At 38.8% G+C, this 27,109-nt stretch overlaps 1 protein-coding gene across 2 annotated transcripts; it reads right to left on the reverse strand.

The window, feature by feature from the left end:
- Positions 1–10,482: 10,482 nt before the first annotated feature.
- On the reverse strand, positions 10,483–19,043 carry onecut1 (one cut homeobox 1). Of its 2 annotated transcripts, none has more exons than XM_061963550.2 (2): positions 17,981–19,043; positions 10,483–10,919 (listed from the first exon to the last, which is right to left on the reverse strand). In XM_061963550.2, the coding sequence occupies exons 1-2, from the start codon at positions 19,041–19,043 to the stop codon at positions 10,636–10,638; spliced, it is 1,347 nt and encodes a 448-aa protein (XP_061819534.1). In that variant the 3' UTR covers positions 10,483–10,635. The 2 variants fall into 2 exon arrangements, with proteins under 2 accessions (XP_061819534.1, XP_061819533.1); XM_061963549.2 differs by having other exon boundaries at positions 17,966–19,043.
- Positions 19,044–27,109: the final 8,066 nt, after the last annotated feature.

Raw genomic sequence — 27,109 nt, forward strand, 5'->3', positions numbered from 1 at the left:
AAATGTTAAAAAAATTATAAATTTATGGGAAAAAAAACACTTACTTAAAAAGTTGTAAGAATAGTTGTTCTAAAACTCTTTCACACCAAGGACAGCCCTTCAAAAATATTTAGCTTTCTAAGTACCGTACTGCTACTTTATTTACTTTTTTAAGAGCCAAAAACACAAACTAAATGTTGAAAACACTTATACAATTTGGGGAAAAAAACGTTTTTAGTTTTCGGGAAGTGGTTCTGAACCTTTTGTACACCAATTACATCCCTCCGAAATAGTTTGCTTAGTAAGTTTTACTGCTTTTGGTAACGGCCTAAAAACGAAAACAAAATGTAAAAAAAAAAAGAAAAGAAAAGATAAAAACAATTAATTCAAATAAAAAAGAAAATGTTAAAATATGTATTAAAGTTACAAGAATTTAAAAACTTTACCTTTTGTTAAATAATGTTGTAGGGTAGTGGTTCCTAAACGTTTAGTGCAACCCTCCAAAATATTTCATTTTGTAAGTACTACTGTTTTTGCTACTTTTCGTTAAAGCCGAAAAACAAAAATGAAATGTAAACGATTGCTAAAAGTAGAGAAAATTTAGGGAAATGGTTCTAAAACTTTACTTCCCACCAGAATATTTCACAGCGTAAGTATCACTGTTTTAACTACTTTTAGTAGCAGCCTAAAAACAGAAACTAAATATATATTTAAAAAAAATTACCAGAAAAAATCTAACCCCCCCATCCAAAAAAAAGTAAAAATGTTTTAGAATTATCATTACATTTTTTATTTTTTTTTAACCAATTACCACTTATTTTGATACTTTTTTGATAGGGGCTTAAAAAGAAAAAAAAAATTTGCTTTGAAAGTACCACTGTTCACCTGATTTAGCTTTAAATATATGCTTGTACTCATGCATATATTCAATCATGAAACAATAAGGACCATTACAAGTCAGTTTTGCCGACTCTTTGGTTAACGCGTTAGTCGAATTATTTCATATATATTTCATAAAGTCATCAAAAACGGTGCAGCCTGCTTTCCTGATATCGCCGTTTAAGCATCAATGAGTGCCTTGTGCAAATGATGGAGGATACTACCCATGGAAAGTTTCCAGTCACCACCTTGCATGAAAAAAAGGTGAAGCAGTACAATTATGACGACATCAGCAGATATTTCCATAGGAATGAAAATGTGTTGCAGTTTTATTAGACTTTGCTGGTAGTCATGACACAAGTACCTAAAGATCAGATACTAGATGGGGTGAGGCGGCAGTGCCACGGCGATTTTAAAAGAAAAAATAAAGCAAAAGTGTCCAATAAAAAAAAAAGAAGAAGAGCTAGTTCCGTGGCACAGCGCCCCCTGGCAGACCGGCTGCCCGGCCTCCACTCCTGTGGCTCCCACTCTGTGTGCATGAAGGCAGCAAAGTGAGCAGGGGCTTGCAGCCCTCGTTACCGCAGATTGTACAGTGGACAGGAGATTGAAAGTCCTACTACGCCTTCTACATTCTATACCCGTGCCAATGATGAATAAAAAAAAAAAAAACTACTTCACAAAAGCCAGTGCTTTTCAACATTATACATATTCCCCCCCACTTTTTTTGGTTTAAAAATCTTTGGATGTGCATTAATAATACCCATTTTTTTTTTTTTTTTAGAAAGTCAAAAACAATTAAAAAACACATACACATACAAATATTTCAACAAAGTAGCTCCTGTTTTTGGGAGGAGGGGGTTGGTGTTCTGGCAGTGTTTAAAACACACAGCTGAATAATAACAAACTACAAGGCTGTAACATAAAGCTCTTTTTTTTCCCTTTGGTTTTTTTCCTCAAAAAAATTCTACTATGTACAAATCTAGAGTTTCTACAAATGCATAAATTAAATTCAAATAGTGGTTCAACTATATGGCAAAAAAAAAAAAAAAAAAGCATTTAAATTAAAACACAACACAGAAGTAATTAAAAAAAATAGGCGGGGGGGTTGTGAACACAATATCACAGCAGTTGGTTTTACCCTGTAAAAAGCAATCTAGCATTATCATAAAATATGCTTCTCCCTCGTTCTGATACTCATCAACCCTGAAACAACACGCCTTTGCCCCCCTTCCACACACAAAAAAATCATATATTGAACAGTTAGCACACACAAGTTCTGCTTAAGTCGCACAAAGATGCAGAACTCAAAGTTACTATGAGGTATTCAGAGACAATTGGAAAAGTCACGCACGGCCACGGTGGGGGAAGGGGGATGGGGGGTGGGGGGAAAGACCTTTGGTTTCATCAACACAAGTCGCTTTGGTATGTTTGTCATTGCATGTTTGAGCTGGCGAAAGCACCACAGTGTGATTTCAACTTGAAAAAAAACAAACATCTTCAGTTGCGGCCCTTCGACAGGCTTGAGGTATTCACAAGAGAGAGTGAAAAAGGTCAGAGGTCAAGAGCGGTTCAACACTTTGGTTCAAGCAAGGCACTCGTCCTGGGGAGTTTGCTGGATAGAAGGATGGGATTTCAACGAGCGACTACTGGCAGGAACATGGCTGCCGGGAGAGCGAAAGGGGGAGGGACTGATGGTGGCGCAGACCATGAAGTACACACAAGGCGGCCAGGAGGGAGCGCTAAGGGGTATCAGGATGCAGTAGAGCCAAGTCGGTTTCAAAATTGGTAGCAAACATGACGCCTGGTAGTTTTCACCAATCATTTAGGCCATCCTCTGGCTATACTCTCTCTTATGGGTTGAAAGCCCCTCACGTGATCACAGGGCGCCATGATTGCTATCAACTTTGAAACTGAGTTGGGCAAACTCTGTTAGGATCGAATCAAAAGCTGAGTAAAGTCACATTTTATGTAAAAATATGCTACAAAAAAAAAGGTAAAATCTTGCAAGAAATGTCAACTTTGCGTATGTGTTTTGTTTAGTTTTTAGGGGGAGAAACAACAACAAACAGGACGTTTTGTTAAGTGACTCAAATATTAGCTAGTTTTAGTCATTGTTTTAATGTTTTGCAATGTACTGTTACAAAAGAATGTGAAAAAACAAAAACCTTTTTTTTTTTTAGCATGAACAGGGGCTAAACGTATTTTTTACATTTGCATGACAGTGGACAAAGTTCTGCAAAAAATGTGCCTCTGCATTGGAATAATTTTCAAGGTATGCTTTAAAAAATTTTCTTGTTTGAAGTTTAGGCCAATTTTTTAAATATATATATATTTTTTACTTATTCTTACGCTTACATGACATTACATGACAAGGCAGAAAGAAAAATATTTGCCATTGTTTACATCTTAGTATTACCTTATTTTTACACTTGCATGACAGTGGACAAAGTTCCGCAAAAATTGCGCATCTGCAACATGAGTCATTTTCAAGGTATGCTATAAAACATTTTTTTAATTGAAGTTTAGGCCAATTTAAAAAAAATATATATCGATTTTTTTACTTATTCTTACGCTTACATGACATTACATGACAGGGCAGAAAGAAAAATATTTGTCATTGTTTGCATCTTATTATTAACTTATTTCTATACTTGCATGACAGTGGACAAACTTCTGCAAAAAATGCGTATCTGCAACGTGAATCATTTTCAAGGTATGCTTTAAAAATGTTGTTATTGAAGTTTAGGCCAATTTATATATATATATATATATATATATATATATATATATATATATATATATATATATATATATATATATATATATATATATATATATATATATCTATATCCATTCACTTTCTACCGCTTGTCCCTTTTGGGGTCGCGGGGGGTGCTGGAGCCTATCTCAGCTGCATTTGGGCGGAAGGCGGGGTACACCCTGGACAAGTCGCCACCTCATCGCAGGGCCAACACAGCTATATATATATATATAAATATATATATATAATTTTTTTTTTCTTTAACTTATTTTTACGCTTACACGCCATTACATGACAAGGCAGAAAGAAAAATATTTGTCACTGTTTACAGCTTAGTACTAACTTATTTTTACACTTGCAAAAAAATGTGCATCTGCAACATGATTCACATCTTTTTTAATTGATGTTTAACACCGATTGTTTCATATCTTTTTGCATTTCGGTTCACTAATTTTACTCTTGCATGACAAGTAACCCAGCGGGCACAAGACATTGATTCAACGTTGATTATACATACATGTCCTTTAAAACTGACTTTGAAACAATGTTGCAAAATAGTTGTACTTGTAAATTGAGACAACGTTGGATGGGAAATGACCACATTTCAAAAAGTGAAATCAACATTGACATTGAATAAACGTTGTCAAAGAGCTTGTTGTTTCAACTTTGTATTTGTGTTATAGAATATTGGTTGGAAAATGACCAAAATTCAATGGTCAAATAAACATCAGAACCCAACATTGATTAAACGTCGTCAAAAAGTTGCTCAAAATCAGGACCTAATTCAACAAGTTCTCAACGTTGTTTTAATGTCTTGTGCCTGCTGGGAAGAATGAACAAAAAAGTGAGCTGCAGATGAAAATATCGAATAAAAGTAAAACTATCAGTCAGCTGTTAATTTAGTGTTACACTTGCGTGACAAAGATGTAAAAAAAAAAAAAAGGAAAATATTTCTCGTTTTTACATTTCAGAATTAACAGAGCTGATCTTATTTTTACACATAAAATTACCATAAAAAATGTGCACCTTCGCAATATTCTTTTCATCGAAGTTTAAGACTGAATCTTTGAATATCATTCAGGTTTACTTATTTTTACACTTGCATGACGAGTAGGAATGAACAAGCAAGTGAGCTGCGGATGAAAATATCTGATAAAAGTGAAACTACCAATAACTTAGTGTTACACTTGCAAGACAAATATTTTTTTTAAAAAGGAAAATGTTTTCTTGTTTTCACATTTCAGAATTAACAGAGCTGACCTTATTTTTACACATGCGTGACAGTAAAATGACCATAAAAAATGTGCACCTTCGCAATATTCTTTTCATCGAAGATTAAGACTGAATGTTTGAATATCATTTAGGTTCACTTATTTTTACACTTGCATGACAAGTAGGAATGAAACAAAAAGTGAGCTGCAGATATAAAATATCAAACAAAGGTAAAATGATCAGTCATAAAAGGGGTTAACTTGTCTTTACATTTGCTACCTGTTGACTATTTTTGCTCGCTATGCTAACAGGCTAATAGTTAGCATGTGAACAGATTTTCCCCTACACATTGTCAGTTGCTTTTTTTCCACATTTTTACAACAGAACGGTCCCAATTTGGATACAAAGCACCCCCTGGCCTTTGCGCGTGTGTATCTATGGTTGCACCATCATATATTAAAACTGCACCATTTGACCATTAGACTGAAGCGAGAGCAGGAGTGCATGGGGGATAGGGACACACAATATTGTTTTTTTGAACTTCACTCACAGAGGCCGTGCGATGACATTGAAAAAAAACAACAAAAAAAACACAAGAAGAAGAATAAAAAGATCTTTGGTTATCTTTGGTATCGTCAAAGTGATAGAAATCACACATGGAACTTGAGTGAGGTAGCATCTTTGGTTTCACACTAGAAAACATCAGCAGGTGACGCATTTGTTGTTGTTTGGTTTGGTTTTTTCTTTTTCTTTGGGTGCTTCTTCTGATGAATGTAGAGCTGCTAACCGTAGCCTTGAGGAAGGGGAGGGCGAGGAGGAGGACGATGACAAGGGGGGCCCGGCTAATTTATCAAACGTGCTACGCCCTCCAACCCCTCCGTGTAGTGCTTTCCTCCTTGTGCTGAAATGCATAGCTTTGCTTTCCAGGCTTTGGATGAACGGCTCGTCGCTATCGATCCTTTTCTACTTGACGTGTTTGATGACACAAAATGAATCAAAGAAAAAGGCAAAGGGCGTCGGCGGCTCACCGTGACAACACTCACCACGTGTTCTGATTGGCCCTCACCGTTACATTCACATCACTCACTGGGAGGATACAACTGATTCTAGAAGGCGTCCGTAAGGCAAAACGTTCATTAAAGGCCTACTGAAACCCACAACTACCGACCACGCAGTCTGATAGTTTATATATCAATGAGGAAATCTTAACATTGCAACACATGCCAATACGGCCGGGTTAGCTTACTAAAGTGCAATTTTAAATTTTGCGCAAAATATCCTGCTGAAAACGTCTCGGTATGATGACGTCAGCGCGTGACGTCACGGATTGTAGAGGACATTTTGGGACAGCATGGTGGCCAGCTATTAAGTCGTCTGTTTTCATCGCAAAATTCCACAGTATTCTGGACATCTGTGTTGGTGAATATTTTTCAATTTGTTCAATGAACAATGGAGACAGCAAAGAAGAAAGCTATAGGTGGGAAGTGGTGTATTGCGGCCAACTGCAGCAACACAAACACAGCCGGTGTTTCATTGTTTACATTGCCGGAAGATGACAGTCAAGCTTTACCATTGGCCTGTGGAGAACTGGGACAACAGAGACTCTTACCAGGAGGACTTTGAGTTGGATGCGCAGACGCGGTACCGTGAGTACGCTTCCAAACATTTGATCGCTTGCCCGTACGTGTGTGCCGCTATGTGCATGTCACGTACGTAACTTTGGGGACTTTGGGGAAATATATGTGCTGTATGAACTTTGGGGAGGTGAACGGTACTTTGGGCTGTGGGATTGAGTGTGTTGTGCAGGTGTTTGAGTTGTATTGGCGGGTTATGTGGACGGGAGGGGGGAGGTGTTTGTTATGCGGGATTAATTTGTGGCATATTAAATATAAGCCTGGTTGTGTTGTGGCTAATAGAGTATATATATGTCTTGTGTTTATTGACTGTTTTAGTCATTCCCAGCGGAATATCAGGTCCCACCTGCCTCTCACAGCATCTTCCCTATCTGAATCGCTCCCACTGCCCTCTAGTCCTTCACTCTCACTTTCCTCATCCACAAATCTTTCATCCTCGCTCAAATTAATGGGGAAATCATCGCTTTCTCAGTCCGAATCGCTCTCGCTGCTGGTGGCCATGATTGTAAACAATGTGCAGATGTGAGGAGCTCCACAACCTGTGACGTCACGCTACTCGTCTGCTACTTCAGGCAAGGCTTTTTTATCAGCGACCAAAAGTTGCGAACTTTATCGTCGATGTTCTCTACTAAATCCTTTCAGCAAAAATATGGCAAATCGCGAAATGATCAAGTATGACACATAGAATGGACCTGCTATCCCCGTTTGAATAAGAAAATCGCATTTCAGTAGGCCTTTAACATACAGTGCAGCTTAGTGGTGACCTCAAACTGATTGAGAATGTGTGCCATTGGTAAGGTAGTGGTCCACATAGCAGACCTTAGTCCAATCCCTCTAAATGTCAACAGTGGTAAGACAAAAAAAAAAGATAAATAAAATTGATTTAGAATGTTGAGCCATTGGTAGTGTAGTGGTTCACACAGTTGACTTTAGTGCTGTCCAGTATTTCAGCTCTGCACTAAAGGCAGTAGCCACTGTTAGTGGAGTGGTTTGCATAGCTGACTCTCATCAAATCACCACCACCCCGAAAAAAAATCAATGCACAATTTAGTATATAAAGCCACTGGTAGTGTAGTGGTTCACAAAGCTGACTTTCATGCAATAACTAAATGACCTGCTCAGTGGCCTTGTGGTTAGAGTGTCCGCCCTGAGATCGGTAGCCTTAGGTATACCTAAGAGTATAAAAATGGGACCCATTACCTCCCTGCTTGGTACTCAGCATCAAGGGTTGGAATTGTGGGTTAAATCACCAAAACTGATTCCCGGGTGTGGCCACCGCTGCTGCTTACTGCTCCCCTCAGGACAAATTTCACCACACCTAGTGTGTGTGTGACCATTGTTGAGACTTTAACTTTAATTTTTAACTTAAATAGGTGAGCTGGGATGGGCCACAACTCTGAACGGGATAAATAACAAAGACAAAAAATTGTGGCTGGTTGGAAAAAACGACATAAGTGCTCCATTGGTAGCGTAGTGCTTCACATAATTGAAGTCAGCTGGGGTAGGCTGCTGCTTCTACAGTGACTCTAAACAAAATAAAGACAATTGATTATTATAGAATAAAGCCACTTTGGTAGTGTAGTGGTAATTAAAGTCAGCTGTGGTAGGCTCCAGCTCATACATTGATCCTAACTCAAAAGAAAATGATTATAATGATTACAAAGCCACATTGCTCGGGTAGTGTTTCCCATAATTGACTTCCAGCTGTCCTATAAGTCATCTGGGGATAGGCTCCAGCTCCTACAGTCACCCTAATCAGGCCTAACTCCAAACAAAATGGGATGGTTATAGACTAAAGCAAATTAGGCAGTGTTGATGTCAGCTGGGGTAGCCTCCAGCTCCTACAGTGACCGTTGACAAGTCTAACTAAAGAAAACGGATACTTAGAGATTTAATCAACTTTGGCAGGGTAGTGGTTTATTATAACAGCCCTATAAGTCAGCTGTGGTAGGCTCCAACTCCTAGAGTCAGCCTGATTAGGCTTAACGTCAAAGAAATTGGATAATGGAATAAAGCAACTTGGGTGGTGTAGTGGTACACACAATTAAAGTCGGCTGGTGTAGGCTCCAGCTCCCACAGTCAGTCTAATCAGGCCTAGTGTAATGTTTTACATAATTGACTTACAGCTTCCCTATAAGTCATCTGGGGTAGGCTCCAGCTTATACAGTCACCCTAATCAGGCCTAACTCCAAAGAAAATTGATGGCAATAGAATAAAGCAACTTTGGAAGTGTAGCGGTTCACAAAATTGATGTCAGCTGGGGTAGGTTCCAGCTCCTAGAGTGACTGTTGACAGGTCTATCTAAAGAAAATTGATAATTAGAGATTAAATCAACCTTGGCAAGGTAGTGGTTCATTATAGCAGCCCTATAAGTCAGCGATGGTAGGCTCCAACTCCTAGAGTCAGCTTAATTAGGCCTAACTCCAAAGAAAATGGATAATGGAATTAAGTTACTTCGGTGGTGTAGTGGTACACGCAATTGAAGTCGGCTGGGGGTAGGCTCCAGCTCCCACAGTCACCCTAATCAGGTCTAACTCCAAAGAAAATGAATGGTTATAGAATAAAGCAACTTTGGCAGTGTAAGCGGTTCACAAAATTGATGTCAGCTCTGGTAGGCCCCAGCTCATACAGTGACCGTTGACAAGTCTATCTAAAGAAAATGGACAATTAGAGATTAAATCAACTTTGGCAGGGTTGTGGTTCATTATAGCAGCCCTATAAGTCAGCTGTGGTAGGCTCCAACTCCTAGAGTCAGCCTAATTAGGCCTAACTCCAAAGAAAATGGATAATGGAATAAAGTAACTTGGGTGGTGGAGTGGTACACACAATTGAAGTCAGCTGGGGTAGGCTCCAGCTCCTACAGTCAGTCTAATCAGGCCTAACTCCAAAGAAAATTGATGTTTACAGAACAAAGCAACTTTGATACTGAGTGGTTCACCAAAGTGAAGTCAGCCGGGGTAGGCACCAGCTCCTACGGTGACTGTAAACTAATTTAACTAAATAAAATGGATGATTATAGGTGATTATATCCCGAGTGGTTCACATAATTGACTTATAGCTGCCCTATAAGTCAGTTGTGGTAGGCTCCAGCTCCTGCAGTTAGCCTAATCAGGCCTAACTCTAAATAAAATAGATGATTATTGAATAACGCAACTTTCATAGTGGAGAAGTTCATGTAATTTAAGTCAGCTGGGGTAGGTTCCAGCACCTACAGTGACAGTTAAGCCTAACTGAAGAAAATGAATGATTAAAGAATCAAGTGTCTTTGGATGTGTCGTGATTCACAAAGATTCACAAATGAAGAAATGGATGGTGATTAAGAATGTTGAGCTTTTGGTAGCGTTGTGGTTCATATAGCTGACTTTTGTGCAATCCCTCAATAAGTCAGCTGGGGTAGGCTCCAGCGCCCATGAATTGGATACGTGGTCAGTGGACGGATGATTTAGACTGTGGAGCGGTTCACAGAGTAGACTTGCACGCTGTTGCCCCTATATGAGCTGGGATAAGTTCCAGCTTATGTGGAAATGGAGTGATGTATGAATGATTGAGAAAACCAGCAGCAGTGTTGAGGTTATCAACTACATCTTTGGTCAAAGCACTGCTGCTGCGGTTTCAAACGATGTTTCAGCACGTGGAAGGAAAGCACTACATCACACTGTGGACTTTGGTTGGCTTTCAAACTACGCTTTTTGGGGCTTTTTTTCCCTTTTCTTTCCGGAACAGTCCATGGATCCAAGAAACAACAACAATCCAGCAACAATCGCTCCTGTGGGATTGAGTTTTCTTGAACGTTGATTGGCCAAATCCCACCGGAGCTCCGCCTTCTTGGTTGTTTTTGATTGAGAAGCTCCACTTTAAGATGAGTGATGGATTGATGCTGGGGGGGTTAGGGGGTGTAGTAAAGCTAGAGACCATTGAGAGTAGGGGGCGAGTGGGCAAGGGGGCGGGGTCAAACTGTGGCCTTTTTGCAGTGTGTTACACAAACATGTCAAAGCAGGTCGAACAAGAAGTCTTTGGTTTGTTTTTTCTCATCTTTGGATACTATAAATATCAATATAGTACAGATTTAAGGGCAAAAAAAAAAAAAAAAAAGTTTGTAAGTTTCTCTAAAGTTTTAAAGCTTTTCCACCGAGTCAAGTCCATGAGTTAAGGTCAAAGCGCTCCCGTCGTTCATGCTTTGGTGCAGGCGTTGGGCCCGCCCGGGTGACCGGAGCCGTCGTCGACCCATTTGTCCAAGCTGCGGCGCCGCGCATTCATGAAGAAGTTGCTGACGGTGGTCAGCTCCAGGCCCAGCTGCTGTGCGATGGTCAGCTGCAGCTCTTTGGACGGACGCTTGTTCTCCTTGAAGATGGCGTGGAGGGTCCGCCGCTGAACGTCCGTGAAGACCAGGCGGGGCTTCTTGGTCACGTTGCCCCGCTCGCTGTGTCCGTGGTCCTGTTCCTTGCGCTTGCAGGCTGCGAACACAAGAGGGAACGGGTTTGTGAGTTGTCGATCGTTGATTGATTGATTGATTGAAACTTTTATTAGTAGATTGCACAGTACAGTACATATTCCGTACAATTGACCACTAAATGGTAACACCCGAATAAGTTTTCCAACTTGTTTAAGTCGGGGTCCACGTTAATCAATTCATGGTACAAATATATACTATCAGCATAATACAGTCATCACACAAGTTAATCATCAGAGTATATACATTGAATTATTTACATTATTTACAATCCGGGGGGTGGGGTGCGGAGGGGGTAGGGGCGGGGGTTGGCAAGGTTAGGCTGGGTTGCTATCAGCATATTCAGTCATCAAGAATTATATAATCTGAGAAATGGACATTGTAACAGTGTCGGTCTCACTTCGTAGGATATGTACAGCGAGCGGTGAACATAGTGAGCTCAGAAAGCATAAGAACAAGTATATACATTTGATTATTTACAATCCGGGGAGGTGGGATGTGGTGGGGGGAAAGGGTTAGGCTAGGGTTGTAGCTGCCTGGAGGTGTTCTTTTAGTGCGGTTTTGAAGGAGAATAGAGATGCACTTTCTTTTACACCTATTGGGAGTGCATTCCATATTGATGTGGCATAGAAGGAAAATGAGTTAAGACCTTTGTTAGATCAGAATCTGGGTTTAACGTGGTTTGTGGAGCTCCCCCTGGTGTTGTGGTTATGGCGGTCATTTACGTTAAGGAAGTAGTTTGACATGTACTTCGGTATCAGGGAGGTGTAGCGAATTTTATAGACTAGGCTCAGTGCAAGTTGTTTTACTCTGTCCTCCACCCTGAGCCAGCCCACTTTGGAGAAGTGGGTTGAAGTGAGGTGTGATCTGGGGTGGAGGTCTAGAAGTAATCTGACTAGCTTGTTCTGGGATGTTTGGAGTCTAGATTTGAGGGTTTTGGAGGTGCTGGGGTACCAGGAGGTGCATGCGTAATCGAAAATGGGTTGAATGATGTTGATGATGGTGCTTTTGTTAACCAGAGAGGAGATTCTGTCGAGAAATCTTGTTCGTTGGTTGACCTTTTTGACTACCGTATTTTTCGGACTATAAGTCGCAGTTTTTTTCATAGTTTGGCCGGGCTCCAGTGCAACTTATATATGTTTTTTTCCTTCTTTATTATGCATTTTCGGCAGGTGCGACTTATACTCCGGTGCGACTTATACTCCGAAAAATACGGTACCTTGGTTGCCATTTTATCACAGGAAAGATTAGCCTCTCGTTAACTCAACTGTAGAGAGTAACAGGCATTTATTTTAAGTTAGTGCATGCCTTAGTTTTATTTGAGGTACTTTCATAAGGTATTACTTACATATCTAGTGGTACGTCAAATAATTACGTGATTAAAGTACAGTGTTTTATTTTCCTATATTCAAACACAGTGTAACTATTCAAACTGTGTGTAATGTTACAGTGGTCCAAAATATAAAATATACTTATTACATAAAATCTCCGCCTTGTATTTTAATGACTACGTAGGCCTACTATGCTATTGTATTTTAATGTTGGTTTTTATAATTAATAGTACGTATTTTGAGAACCACTGATGTATACTATATATTAGGGATGCAAAAAAAAATTGATTCAAATCTGAAACGCGATTCTTATTACCCCAATTCAAAATTGATTAATGGTTTTCAAAAATCTATGAATTTTTTTTTGTAAATTTTTGTTTATTATTATTATTATTATTTTTTCTTTCTTTTACAGCAGTCAGTTTAAAAAAATATTTTTTAGGCTGTTCCATGCAATCAGAAGGAGCTTTCCCAAACTGTAACCTGCTTTGAAAAAGTTTCATTACCATTATTATACCAAATCGAAGAATCGAGAATCGTGTTGAATTGAGAATCGATTCTGAATCGAATCGTCACCCAAAGAATCGGAATCAGGTCCAAAGATCGCACCTCTACTACAGTATATATAGTTTCCTTGTACACTGTAAACATTTTCATTGTAAATTCACAGCAAATGTCTGGCTAAAAATGCATTACTTTCACGGTAATATTTACATTTATTTACGCAAAATATCTTGACAGTAATTTACTGTAACTGTAGAGATGTGATTTAACGGTTAATTACCATAAAATCAGAACTAAATGCTGTAACTTCAGTTTGAATCTACAGTAAGTTGCTGTGATATTAAATAGGACTATGATTTATTATTACGATTACATTATGTTTCACTGTGAAATAACAGTTAATTGCTGTGAAATTTAAGCATATCATATTTTTTTACAGTTTTACAAATCTTGTAGGATTCTGTGTAAGCACCTGATGGTGTACAGCTTGACCTCGGAACGGATTAATTCAACATATAATCAATTCAATGGAAAAATAATTGTTTCAATGACCGAACAAATTGGAGTTTAATCAGCTTCCAACAGATTAGGTTCAAACTTTGACCATCATGCGATCTATCATATTCACAACCTCCACCAGGACATTATGTAATCGCCAGGGTTTGTTTGTCTGTCTGCTAGTTAGGTATTGTTGTCAGTTTGATAGCAGCATAACTCAAAAAGTTATGGGCTGATTTTAATGAAAGGTTTAGTAGATGTCAGAAATGGGATAGGCAACAAGTGATTAGATTCGACCTCACGTTTATATTCCTTGTATGTGTACAGTATATGTTAGCGGCCCCGCTTCCACCCACACAGACAAAGAGAGTGGATGATTGACAAGAGGGTTCACTCTGTTTATTTCATTCTGTTATACAACAAACCCTCTTGCAGTCTGTTTGGATTTTATAAATTCTTTGACACCCTGCGGTTTGTTTGTATGTCTGTTTGTTAGTTAGCAACATAGCTCAAAAAGGTATGGCAGGATTTGGATGAAAGTGAAAGGGAAATGTCAGGTATGAACCAGTTAAATCAGGGGTGTCAAACTCATTTTAGATCGGGGACCACATGGAGAAAAATCTAGTCCCATGTGGACCGGACTGGTATCGTCACAGCACGATAACTTAAACATAAAGACAACTTCAGGTTGTATTCCTTGTTTGAAAATAGAACAAAAATGTACAAATCATAATGTTTATTTATTTATTTATTTTTTTACACTTACTTGTTGCGGTTAATAGTATTCTACTTTTATTTGTCTTTATTTATACATTCTGAATAAATTATGTGATAATGTTCATCAGTCAACTCATTGGTGTTAAAGATAAAAAAAAAATATCAAAATCAAATTACAGGATGTACTGATGTACTAACATCATGTAGTTAATTTTTTTTTAAATTGTTTTTTTTTTTTTTTTTTTACATATATAGCATAATCTACATAGATACAAAGAATTGCTATTGCGACATCTACTGGACACATTTAGAACAGCAGTTTATTTCATTCAAAAATTTCGGCTCATTTTTATACTTAACAAACTCATTCCGCGGGCCGGATAAAACCTGTTTGCGGGCCTCATCCAGCCCGCGGGCCTTACGTTTAACACCCCTGGGTTAAGCACTACCAAATTTTTCTATAAATGAAATGCAATTCTGGAATGGGACAGTGCCAAATGTTTCTGTTATTGCATGTGGAATACTAAACTCTTGATGACAATCTATGCAATATGGTAACCTGCAATATTTTTAAAGTGAGGGAGTGTGTGTGTTGGACTGTTTTGATGACTGTTTAAATTTTTCTTTGTTTCTTTGCATTGCACTGATGGATGACACTTAAACTTGTTGGTAACTGTGACAACAATGACAATAAATGGATTATATTCCATACCATTTTATTCTAAATAGGATAGGTAACAACTGATTAGATTTTGGGAGTGATCCGGATTACCATTTGGGTTCAGGCCCTTTTTTTTTTTTTATAAAGGATTCTTTTCTTAAAGGACTGCTTTTCTAATAATTTCTATTGTTTGACCAGAAACCTTCTAAAATATTCATTTAGTTCTGGACACATTTTTAGTGGAAAGCATAAAGGTTTGCTTTTACAAATTAGTCACAAACAATTCATGTTGAAAATGTTCCTACCAAACTACTAACTTAAAATCAGAATATTTAATCGATTCCTGGACAATTATTTAATCTAAGAACACCAAATCAAGTGAGTGCAACATGAGCTTCCTAGATATCAAAGACCAATTAACAATAATCCACAAATACCTCAAACAGCTATTTTTATACAAAAATATGTCAAAACTGTAATTTCTAAAAAAAACTATATTTTTTATTCTTCATTTCCCACTATTATGTAGTGGTTCACATTATTACAATTAAGACTATCACGGCTATATTAAAATCATGGTTTTGTTGAATATGCTCAACAAGTAAACACACATTGAAATATTTCAACCAATTTTTTATCTTTAAAACGTTAACATGTCTTCTATTCATGTTAGCATTTCAGCTAGCTAGCGATTAGTACGCTAGCTGCTTCTCGAGAAAATGAGCAGAATCACAATTTTCTTTTTTAACATGTGGTAATCAATCACAATTTTACAATAGTTCACATGGGTTAATTATTTGTATAGGATCAATGTTCACTCAGTGGGCTCTGGTTAACAGTGTCTGTGGATGAATGTTAAATTGGAAGATTCATGCAAACAACTTTCCTACATTTCCAAATAGAGAAGAGGGCTATAAGTTAAAATCCATATTAACGCATACTGTTAATCTCCAATATAATATATTTTGGTGAGAATTGAAACAAACTGACCCACTGACACCGTTGAGTCAGCAGAGTGCCAATGAACGCTGTCCATGGTGCTGAAAACAATCAACCCCCAGCTCCTACTGTAGAACGCGCTCATGTAACACACATTTAAACAACATCTAGATCTCTCTGTTTGATCACCTTCACACTGACACATCCAACCTAATCAAATACAGATTTATGGACCAGGAGGGGGCAGAGTTGGGCTGCTGCAGACCCGATAAGAACTATAAGGCCCTCCAATAAGTGCATCTACACACACAATGCAATATTTAACTGGAAATTTACCAAGAGCACAGCACTATTGATGAATCAACACTGAGCATTATCTCCCACACATCTCCCAACCTTTTTGCCACCTTTTTGCCACCTGAAGCACACTCGACATTAACGTCATTATTTTGTGCAAAGCGTACACTGGCGCCCTCATATCAGAGCACACCTGATTATCAAGACCAGCAGCTTGTATCCACTGCTGCTAAATATTAACTGCTGGTGTCAGAGCTGCTATAAATCAGCAGGAGTGAAGGCCATGCAGACAGCAGGAGAACCTGCAGCGCGGCCCATGGCTCAGCTTGGAACACACACACACACACACACACACACACACACACACACACACACACACACACACACACACACACACACACACACACACACACACACACACACACACACACACACACACACTCAAATACACTGCGGCTGCTCTCAGCTAATCATTACAAGCACACAGATAACTTCACACACAACACACACACACACACACACACACACACACACACACACAATCACACACACTGGGTGCAAGGAGGTGACGACAAAGACAACACACAACTCCGCATGCAAAATGGTGCACATTCTGGCTGCAGGACATGCTCTAAATATACATGAATAAAACAACAATCTACTGATAAACCAGCCAATACACATCAAAACATATACGCACATTTTTAAACATGATATTGTGTTTTGTGTTGCAATATGGTGGGAATAATTAAATATATAAAGGGGGGTGGGAGGGAGAAGGCCTGAGATGAATTTCAAAGGCTTAAAAATCAATAATGATATCAGACATACACACGCGCGTGCACGTGCGCGCGCACACAAACACAATAGTTCACATAGGGACGAGGGGATCAATAAATGCAGGGCTCACTGATCAAATATCCGAAATAATTTTTCACATTATCTTTTCAAATATTTGGTAAGTGTGTGCACACATGGTATATAATTAAATATATGGCATGTTAAATATTAGACTGTCATGTTTACAGGTAAATGGCAAAAATAATCTTTGAAATTCTGACTATTGGGCCATTTTTTTTAAATCTCATTGAATACAATAATATTCATTATAATAATAACAATGATACTAATAATACTAATAATAATAAGAATACATATACATTTCCAAGAGATGCACGCGGCATTTGTTTTTACAGCTATTTTATAATTGAAAAAAATGATGTGCACTCACCCACACACACACATAAAACAGCAGCTGCACAAAAAAAGAACTAATCAATTGCGATTACACACACACACACACACACACACACACACACACACACACACACACACACACACACACACACACACACACACACACACACAAATGTGCATATGTACACACCTTGCACTGATATATGGCCTCCATTTTCAAAACCAAAAATATTAGATTCGTTATAGCATCAAATAATCCAATCCCCCCCAAAAAACGTCCAATTGCGCGCGTTTGAGTGTGTGCGTGTGAGCGTGTCACCAATTGGCGCCCTAATTGACTCCTGACCACCACAGGGACAAATTAATTCAGAGGTCTATCAGTTAATTAAAGACACCAAAACACACCCCCGAGTGGAAATAAATAAATAAATAAATATATAAATAGAAACCAATTGAACAGCAATGCAATGCGCGATAATAACACCACTATTAGTTTTTTTCCACCACAGGAAGGCCACATGTCTATTTGAATCCCTGCACCCACGCGGTGTGTTTACAAGACCAAAAAAAAGGCTGATCACTTGCATCTCCACCAAAATAAACACATCCCTAACGATTCCCGGCTCACGGATCGACTTACTTACAAGAGCATGGGGTCGATATTTGGAGGTAAAATTACACCAAAAATGTTGCACATGCACAAATACCCCAATAATCTGCGCCAGGGGTGCACATTTTAGACATGTTATTTTTCATTTTGCATGCATTTGATTGGAAAATCCCTGCACAAAAAAACAACAACATAATATGCACAAATGAACAGGCTTGTTGGATTATTATTCGAATAAGAATCAATGTTAATCAAGATTTATGGAAGGAAAATGTAGGAAAAAAATGTTGCTTTACCGAGGCTTCGCTCACCTGCGAGCCTGAGTGCACTCATGCGCTGGAACTCAGGCTCCTGCAGCCACTTCCACATCCGCCGAAAGGTCTCCCTCCCGGACTTGAGCTTGGACCAGGGCTTGGGGTTCCTCAGCAGGTCGGAGAGGGTCCCCTGGGACCTGCACAGGACCCGCTGGGCAAAGATGGCTTGGGGGATGCTGTAGCGCTTGAGCTCCGTGGTGATCCTCTGCGCCACCTCCTTGGTGTTCACCTCCTCCATCTGGCCTCCGCCCGCACCGGCGCCGCCGTTGATGGCTCCTTGCTGCCCGAGCCCGGAGGCCTGCTCCCGGCCGCCCACCAGCCCCTGGCCGTGGCCCTGCGCTCCGAGATGGGCGTGGGGGTGGTGGTGCAGGCCGTTGAGCTGCACCATCCCCGCCGAGGAGCTCATGTGCTGCTCGGCGTGTCGACCCAGCATGGCGGGGTGGTGCGCCTCGAAGCCGCTGGGGGTGAGCATCTTCTCGCCGGGCATGGCGGCGCCCGGGTGCGCGTAGGGCGGGAGGCCGGCCTGGCTGGTGTGGATGCCGGCCAGACCGGAGCCGGACAGCGGGGAGAGACTCTGGCCCATGCAGGGGTCCTTGTGGTGGTAGGCGGGGTAGAGACTGTTCATGGGCGCCAGGCTGCGGTCCTCCCGCATGAGCGTGAAGCTGCCGCTGACATTCCCGGGGATCCTCTGGTGGGGATGCGGGTGCGGATGGTGCGGATGATGGTGGTGATGGTGGTGGTGGTGATGGGGAGGAAACTTGTCGGACACGGTGGAGATGGGGGGTAGAGGCTGCAGGGGGGTCAGGGTGGTGTAGGTGCTGCTCGCGCTCATCCCGGGGGCCTCGCACATGCTGATGGCGGGGTGCAGGTGCCCCGGGTGGTGGTAGTCTCCGCCGTCCAGGAGGGTCGCCATGCCCATCGCGCGGTGGCTCTGCAGACCCCGCGGGTTGGGACGGGAATGCGGGCTGTGGCCGCTCAGCAGCTCCCCGTGGCCGGTCACGGACTCATGGCTCACTCCGTGCAAGTCGCCGATGTTTTCCATCGACAGCTGGGCGTTCATTCTGTGGACCAACCATCTATGTGACCTGCGTGGCCCCCCGAAGTCCTCGCACGCAGGAAACTTCTTTTGTTGCAGCCTCCTCGCCTTAAAAAAAAAAAATCTTCCTATCAACCTAAAAAAAAATATATATACCTTTGATTTGTCTTCAAAAATGTCTTCTCGAGCGTAATTTTGAAAAAAAAAAAAAAAAGAGTCCTATTTCCTGATGATGATGATAATAATAACAACAAGTCAAGCCCCCCCACCGCCGGCCAGCTGTCCTTGCGCTCCGGTCGTGTGCCGCGCCATCTCTCTGAATGTCCACTGGCCGACACCGCAGCGCTGCACACCGTCTGCACATGCGCACTGCAGCCGCCCTTTCTCTCTCTCTCTACCCTCGCCACGTGACCACGCCCATTTCTGTGACGTCACCGAGTTTATTAAGGAAGCGAGGCAGGGGCGGGGAAAAACAACCGATTGAAGCTTATTTTCACTTGCTGAAACAAATAAAATGCACGTGTAGGAAGGTTTTTTTTATTGAAAAATTAACAACAACAACAAAAAAAACCCTTGTTGAAATGATCCTCAAAACATCATGGCGTCCTTGTCACATGAAGGAGCTTTGATAAGTCATACAAATCATCTTTGACTAAAGTTTTTTGCAGTGCCCTCAGAAACAGAATATTTTGAACATATTTTTGCCGTCAGGTCTAAAAACAGACTATTGTCATGTATAGAGGATCTTTGACTCACTATTTTGCAGAACTGTGGATCCCAAAAAAATCAGTAGTGTGCTCTTGTCATAGTGAGGATCTTTGACTAAAGTTTTTTGTCTTTACTGAGAATCTTTGTCAAGGGTTTTTGCCATCAGGTCTTGAAAAACAGAAGCGCATTACTGTCTAAAAAACAGACTATTGTCATGTATAGAGGATCTTTGACTCACTATTTTGCAGTAGTGTGGAACCCAAAAATCAGTAGCGTGCTTTTGTCAGAGTGAGGATCTTTTTTTGTCGTAGGTTCTTAGCTTCTAGAAAATCCCTAGTCAAAGATCCTCTATATGCCAGGAGGAACCTGCCGTTTTTGTTTTTATTGAGAATTTTTGTCAAGGGTTTTTGCCATCAGGTCTTGAAAAACAGAAGCGCATTACTGTCTAAAAAACAGACTATTGTCATGTATAGAGGACCTTCGACTCACTATTTTGCAGAGCTGTGGATCCCAACAATCAGTAGCGTGCTCTTGTCATAGTGAGGATCTTTGACTAAATTTTTTTGCAGTAGGTTCTTAACTTTTAGAAAATCCCTAGTCAAAGATCCTCTATATGCCAGGAGAAAACCTGCCGTTTTTGTCTTTATTAAGAATCTTTGTCAAGGGTTTTTGCCATCAGGTCGAGAAAAACAGAAGCGCATTATTGTCTAAAAAATAGACTATTGTCATGTATAGAGGATCTTTGACTCACTATTTTGCAAAGCTGTGGATCCCAAAAAAATCAGTAGCGTGCTCTTGTCATAGTGAGGATCTTTGACTAAAGTTTTTTGCAGTAGGTTCTTAACTTCTACAAAATCACTAGTCAAAGATCCTCTATATTCCAGGGAGAAACTGCCGTTTTTGTCTTTATTGAGAACCTTTGTCAAGGGTTTTTGCCATCAAGGTTTGAAAAACAGAAGCGCATTACTGTCTAAAATAGAGGGTCTTTGACTCACTATTTTGTGGTAGATCTTTAAAAACGGTAACATGCTCTTGTCATATGTAGGATCTTTGACTAATGTTTTGCAGTAAGTCCTTGTATAAAAAAAACTGCTAGTCAAAAATCATCCTGTCATATAAAGTGATTTCAGAATAGTAAAGGACCTACTGCAAAAATGTTAGTCAAAGATCTTCTAAACATGACAACAGCACGCTACTGTTCTTAAGGATCAAAAGAAAAAAAAATGCTGGCCAAACAAAATACTTCTTTTTTTTTTAAGGACCTGCTGCAAAATAGTGAGTCAAAATGTCTTTCTATATGAGTGGCATGCTTCTGTTTTGGGCAAAAACACGAGTCAAAGACCTCTATGACAAAACTACTGTATCTTTGACAAGGGATTTTGCCAACAACAACGTACTGCAAAAACATTAGTCAAAGATCCTCTATATTTGTATGACAAGAGCATGCTACTGTTTATAACGATCTACAGAAAAAAAAAACTATAGCTGTTTTTAAGGACCTATTGCAAAACAATCCCTTATTTAAGACAGTAGCGTGCTTTTGTTTTTGGCTAAAACGAAGATCCTCGATATACTATGATGACCTTTGACTACTGAAAATCCTTTATATAATAAGAGGACCAGCAATTTTTCCGAAACAACTTACTGCAAAAATGTTAGTCAAAGATCCTCTATACATGACAAGAGCACGCTACTGTTCTTGAGGGTTGAAAAAAAAATATTGCTGGTACCAAGTTTGCTGTTTTTAAAGACCTACTACAAAAAAGTTAGCCAAATATTCTCTACATGACAGGCGGATCTTTGCAGTTTTGCCAAAAATAACCTACTGCAAAAGCGTTAGTCAAAGATCCTCTATATACGACAACAAGCATGCCACTGGATATACATAAACAATGATGGCCAAACAAAATACTTAATTGTGCAGTCGATAACCTGCATTGCAAAAACATTGGTCAAAGATCCTCTATATAACAAGGGCACACTAATGTTTTTAAGGATCTACTACAAACAAGCTGGTCAAAAAAAGTTAGCTGTTTTTAAAGACCTACTGCAAAATAGTGAGTCAAAGATCCTCTATATATAACAGTATAGCATGCTTCTGTATTTCAGACCCAATGGAAACAATATTTAAAGATCCTTAAATGACAGAAGTGCTCTTGTGTTCATAAGGGCACTGCATAAAAAAGGTATAAGATCTATACAGGAGCCCTCTGCTGTTTTTAGGAACCATGATCTATTCAGAAAAAATAGTCATAGATCCTCTACAATATAAAATCACGGAGTCCTCCTGTCTTATAAATGATTTTTGACTAGCGATTTTGTGTACAGGTACTGGAAAAATGTAGATCGAAGATCCTCTATATGACAGGAAGATCTTTCACTTGTGATTTTGTAGTATAGGACTTACTGCGAAAATGTTAGTCAAAGATCCTATGTAAGACAGGAGCTCTCTGCTATACCTGTATTGAATGACCTACTGCAAAAACAATATAGGAGACTTCTATATGACAAAAGGGCTTTTCTGTTTTAATGACCTATGTTGGAAAAAAATCATCAAAAATCTCTGTAATATATATATATATAAAATCAACAGAGTCATCATGTCATATAAAATTATTTGAGCAGTGATGTGGCAGTAATAAATGACCTACTGCAGAAAAAAAAAACATGTCAAAGATCCCTCTGTAATATAGGGGATCTCTGACCTATGTTTTTCTATGTGATCCTAAACTACTGCAAAATCATTCAAAGTCAAAGATGTTCATATATGATAGGAGGAATCTGCTGTTCTTGTTTTTATCGAGGATCAGACTAGTGATTTTTGCAGAAGTACATCCTTAAAAACAGCAATATCCTCTTGTCAAATAGAGGCTCTTTGACTTACATTTTGCAGTCGGTCCTTATACTGCAAAATCGCTAAAGTCAAATATCTTTTAGATATGATGGGGGACTCAGCTGTTTTTTATCCTTATTACAGAAGATCTTTGACAATTTAAAAAAATGAAAAACAGAAGGTCTCCTCATGTTTTTGCAGTAGGTCATTTAGAATAGCATAGAGCTCCTGTCATAGAGGATCTTTGCTTTACCTCATTAAAAACATCACAGCTTTGCTGTCATATAGGATCTTTGACGAGCGATTTTGCAGTCAGTCCTATCTTTATGACAGGAGAGCTCTGCAGTTTCCTATGGATCTATACTGCAAGATCTTTGACAAGTGTTTCTTGCAGTAAACATCTTTAAAAACAGCAATACCTGTCTTATATAGAGCATCTTTGACCTGTGTTTTAGAAGTAGTTCCTTAATTACTACAAAATCACTAGTCAAAGATCCCTTAAATTTCACTCAGCTATTTTGATTAATATTACAGAGAGTCTTTGACTATGTTTTCATTACAAACAGAAGATCTCTTCTATGATGTCGCAGTCCCCTAACGTTTTGCCATAGGTCATTCAAAATAGCAGAAAGCTCCCGTCATTATGAGGATCTTTGACTTGCAATTATTGCAGTACCTCACTAAAAACAGCACAAAACAGCAACATCACTAGTCAAAGATCCTCATATATGACAGGAGGACTTTGCAGTTTTTATCTTTATTGAGGATCTTTGACAAGTGTTTCTTGCAGTAAAACATCTTTGAAAACATCAATGCCTGTCTTATACAGAGCATCTTTGAACTGTGTTTTAGAAATAGTTCCTTAATTACTGCAAAATCACTAGTCAAAGATAATTTATATTTCACTCTGCCGTTTTTGTCAGTATTACAGAGGATCTTTGACTATGTTTTCATTACAAACATAAGATCTCTTCTATGATGTTGTAGTCTCCCAACGTTTTTGCCATAAGTCATTCAAAATGGCAGAAAGCTCCCGTCATTATGAGGATCTTTGACTTGCAATTATTGCACGACCTCACTAAAAACAGCACAAAACAGCAACATCACTAGTCAAAGATCCTCATATATGACAGGAAGACTTTGCAGTTTTTGTCTTTTTTGAGGATCTTTGACAAGTATTTCTTGCAGTAAAACATCTTTAAAAACATCAATGCCTGTCTTATATAGAGCATCTTTGACCTGTGTTTTAGAAGTAGTTCCTTAATTACTGCAAAATCACTAGTCAAAGATAATTTATATTTCACTCTGATGTTTTTGTCAGTATTACACAGGGTCTTTGACTATGATTTCATTACGAACAGAAGATCTCTTCTATGATGTCGCAGTCTCCTAACGTTTTGCCATAGGTCATTCAAAATAGCAGAAAGCTCCCGTCATTTTGAGAATCTTTGTTTATCAATTATTGCATTACCTCACTAAAAACAGCACAAAACAGCAACATCACTAGTCAAAGACCCTCATATACAACAGGAGGACTTTGCAGTTTTTGTCTTTATTGAGGATCTTTGACAAGTGTTTCTTGCAGTAAAACATCTTTAAAAACTTCAATGCCTGTCTTATACAGAGTATATTTTATCTGTGTTTTAGAAGTAGTTCTTTAATTACTATAAAATCACTAGTCAAAGATCCTTTAAATTTCACTCTGATGTTTTTGTCAGTATTACATAGGGTCTTTGACTATGATTTCATTACGAACAGAAGATCTCTTCTATGATGTCGCAGTCTCCTAACGTTTTGCCATAGGTCATTCAAAATAGCAGAAAGCTCCCGTCATTTTGAGGATCTTTGACTTGCAATTATTGCATTACCTCACTAAAAACAGCACAAAACAGCAACATCACTAGTCAAAGATCCTCATATACGACAGGAGGACTTTGCAGTTTTTATCTTTATTAAGGATCTTTGACAAGTGTTTCTTGCAGTAAAACATCTTCAAAAACATCAATGCCTGTCTTATATAGAGCATCTTTGACCTGTGTTTTAGAAGTAGTTCCTTAATTACTGCAAAATCACTAGTCAAAGATAATTTATATTTCACTCTGATGTTTTTGTCAGTATTACAGAGGGTCTTTGACTATGATTTCATTACGAACAGAAGATCTCTTCTATGATGTCGCAGTCTCCTAACGTTTTTGCCATAGGTCATTCAAAATAGCAGAAAGCTCCCGTCATTTTGAGGATCTTTGACTTGCAATTATTGCACGACCTCACTAAAAACAGCACAAAACAGCAACATCACTAGTCAAAGATCCTCATATATGACAGGAAGACTTTGCAGTTTTTGTCTTTTTTGAGGATCTTTTACAAGTGTTTCTTGCAGTAAAACATCTTTAAAAACATCAATGCCTGTCTTATACAGAGCATCTTTGAACTGTGTTTTAGAAATAGTTCCTTAATTACTGCAAAATCACTAGTCAAAGATAATTTATATTTCACTCTGCCGTTTTTGTCAGTATTACAGAGGATCTTTGACTATGTTTTCATTACAAACATAAGATCTCTTCTATGATGTTGTAGTCTCCCAACGTTTTTGCCATAAGTCATTCAAAATAGCAGAAAGCTCCCGTCATTATGAGGATCTTTGACTTGCAATTATTGCACGACCTCACTAAAAACAGCACAAAACAGCAACATCACTAGTCAAAGATCCTCATATATGACAGGAGGACTTTGCAGTTTTTGTCTTTTTTGAGGATCTTTGACAAGTATTTCTTGCAGTAAAACATCTTTAAAAACATCAATGCCTGTCTTATATAGAGCATCTTTGACCTGTGTTTTAGAAGTAGTTCCTTAATTACTGCAAAATCACTAGTCAAAGATAATTTATATTTCACTCTGATGTTTTTGTCAGTATTACACAGGGTCTTTGACTATGATTTCATTACGAACAGAAGATCTCTTCTATGATGTCGCAGTCTCCTAACGTTTTGCCATAGGTCATTCAAAATAGCAGAAAGCTCCCGTCATTTTGAGAATCTTTGTTTATCAATTATTGCATTACCTCACTAAAAACAGCACAAAACAGCAACATCACTAGTCAAAGACCCTCATATACAACAGGAGGACTTTGCAGTTTTTGTCTTTATTGAGGATCTTTGACAAGTGTTTCTTGCAGTAAAACATCTTTAAAAACTTCAATGCCTGTCTTATACAGAGTATATTTTATCTGTGTTTTAGAAGTAGTTCTTTAATTACTATAAAATCACTAGTCAAAGATCCTTTAAATTTCACTCTGATGTTTTTGTCAGTATTACATAGGGTCTTTGACTATGATTTCATTACGAACAGAAGATCTCTTCTATGATGTCGCAGTCTCCTAACGTTTTGCCATAGGTCATTCAAAATAGCAGAAAGCTCCCGTCATTTTGAGGATCTTTGACTTGCAATTATTGCATTACCTCACTAAAAACAGCACAAAACAGCAACATCACTAGTCAAAGATCCTCATATACGACAGGAGGACTTTGCAGTTTTTATCTTTATTAAGGATCTTTGACAAGTGTTTCTTGCAGTAAAACATCTTCAAAAACATCAATGCCTGTCTTATATAGAGCATCTTTGACCTGTGTTTTAGAAGTAGTTCCTTAATTACTGCAAAATCACTAGTCAAAGATAATTTATATTTCACTCTGATGTTTTTGTCAGTATTACAGAGGGTCTTTGACTATGATTTCATTACGAACAGAAGATCTCTTCTATGATGTCGCAGTCTCCTAACGTTTTTGCCATAGGTCATTCAAAATAGCAGAAAGCTCCCGTCATTATGAGGATTTTTGACTTGCAATTATTGCATGACCTCACTAAAAACAGCACAAAACAGCAACATCACTAGTCAAAGATCCCCATAAATGACAGGAGGACTTTGCAGTTTGTATCTTTATTAAGGATCTTTGACAAGTGTTTCTTGCAGTAAAACATCTTCAAAAACATCAATGCCTGTCTTATATAGAGCATCTTTGACTTGTGTTTCATAAGTAGTTTCTTAATTACTGCAAAATCACTAGTCAAAGATCATTTATATTTCACTCTGATGTTTTTGTCAATATTACAGAGGGTCTTTGACTATGTTTTCATTATAAACAGAAGATCTCTTCTATGATGTCGCAGTCTCCTAATGTTTTTGCCAAAAGTCATTCAAAATAGCAGAAAGCTCCCATCATTATGAGGATCTTTGACTTGCAATGATTGCATTACCTCACTAAACACAGCACCAAACAGCAACATCACTAGTCAAAGATCCTCATAAATGACAGGAGGACTTTGCAGTTTTTGTCTTTTTTGAGGATCTTTGACAAGTGTTTCTTGCAGTAAAACATGTTTAAAAACATCAATGCCTGTCTTATATAGAGCATCTTTGACCTGTGTTTCATCAGTAGTTCCTTAATTACTACACAATCACTAGTCAAAGATCCTTTATACATCACTCTGCTGTTTTCACTATGTTTTCATTACAAACAGAACATCTCTTCTATGATGTCGCAACGTTTTT

Source organism: Nerophis lumbriciformis, linkage group LG06 (genome assembly GCF_033978685.3).
Source record: "Nerophis lumbriciformis linkage group LG06, RoL_Nlum_v2.1, whole genome shotgun sequence".
Taxonomy (NCBI): Eukaryota; Metazoa; Chordata; class Actinopteri; order Syngnathiformes; family Syngnathidae; genus Nerophis; species Nerophis lumbriciformis.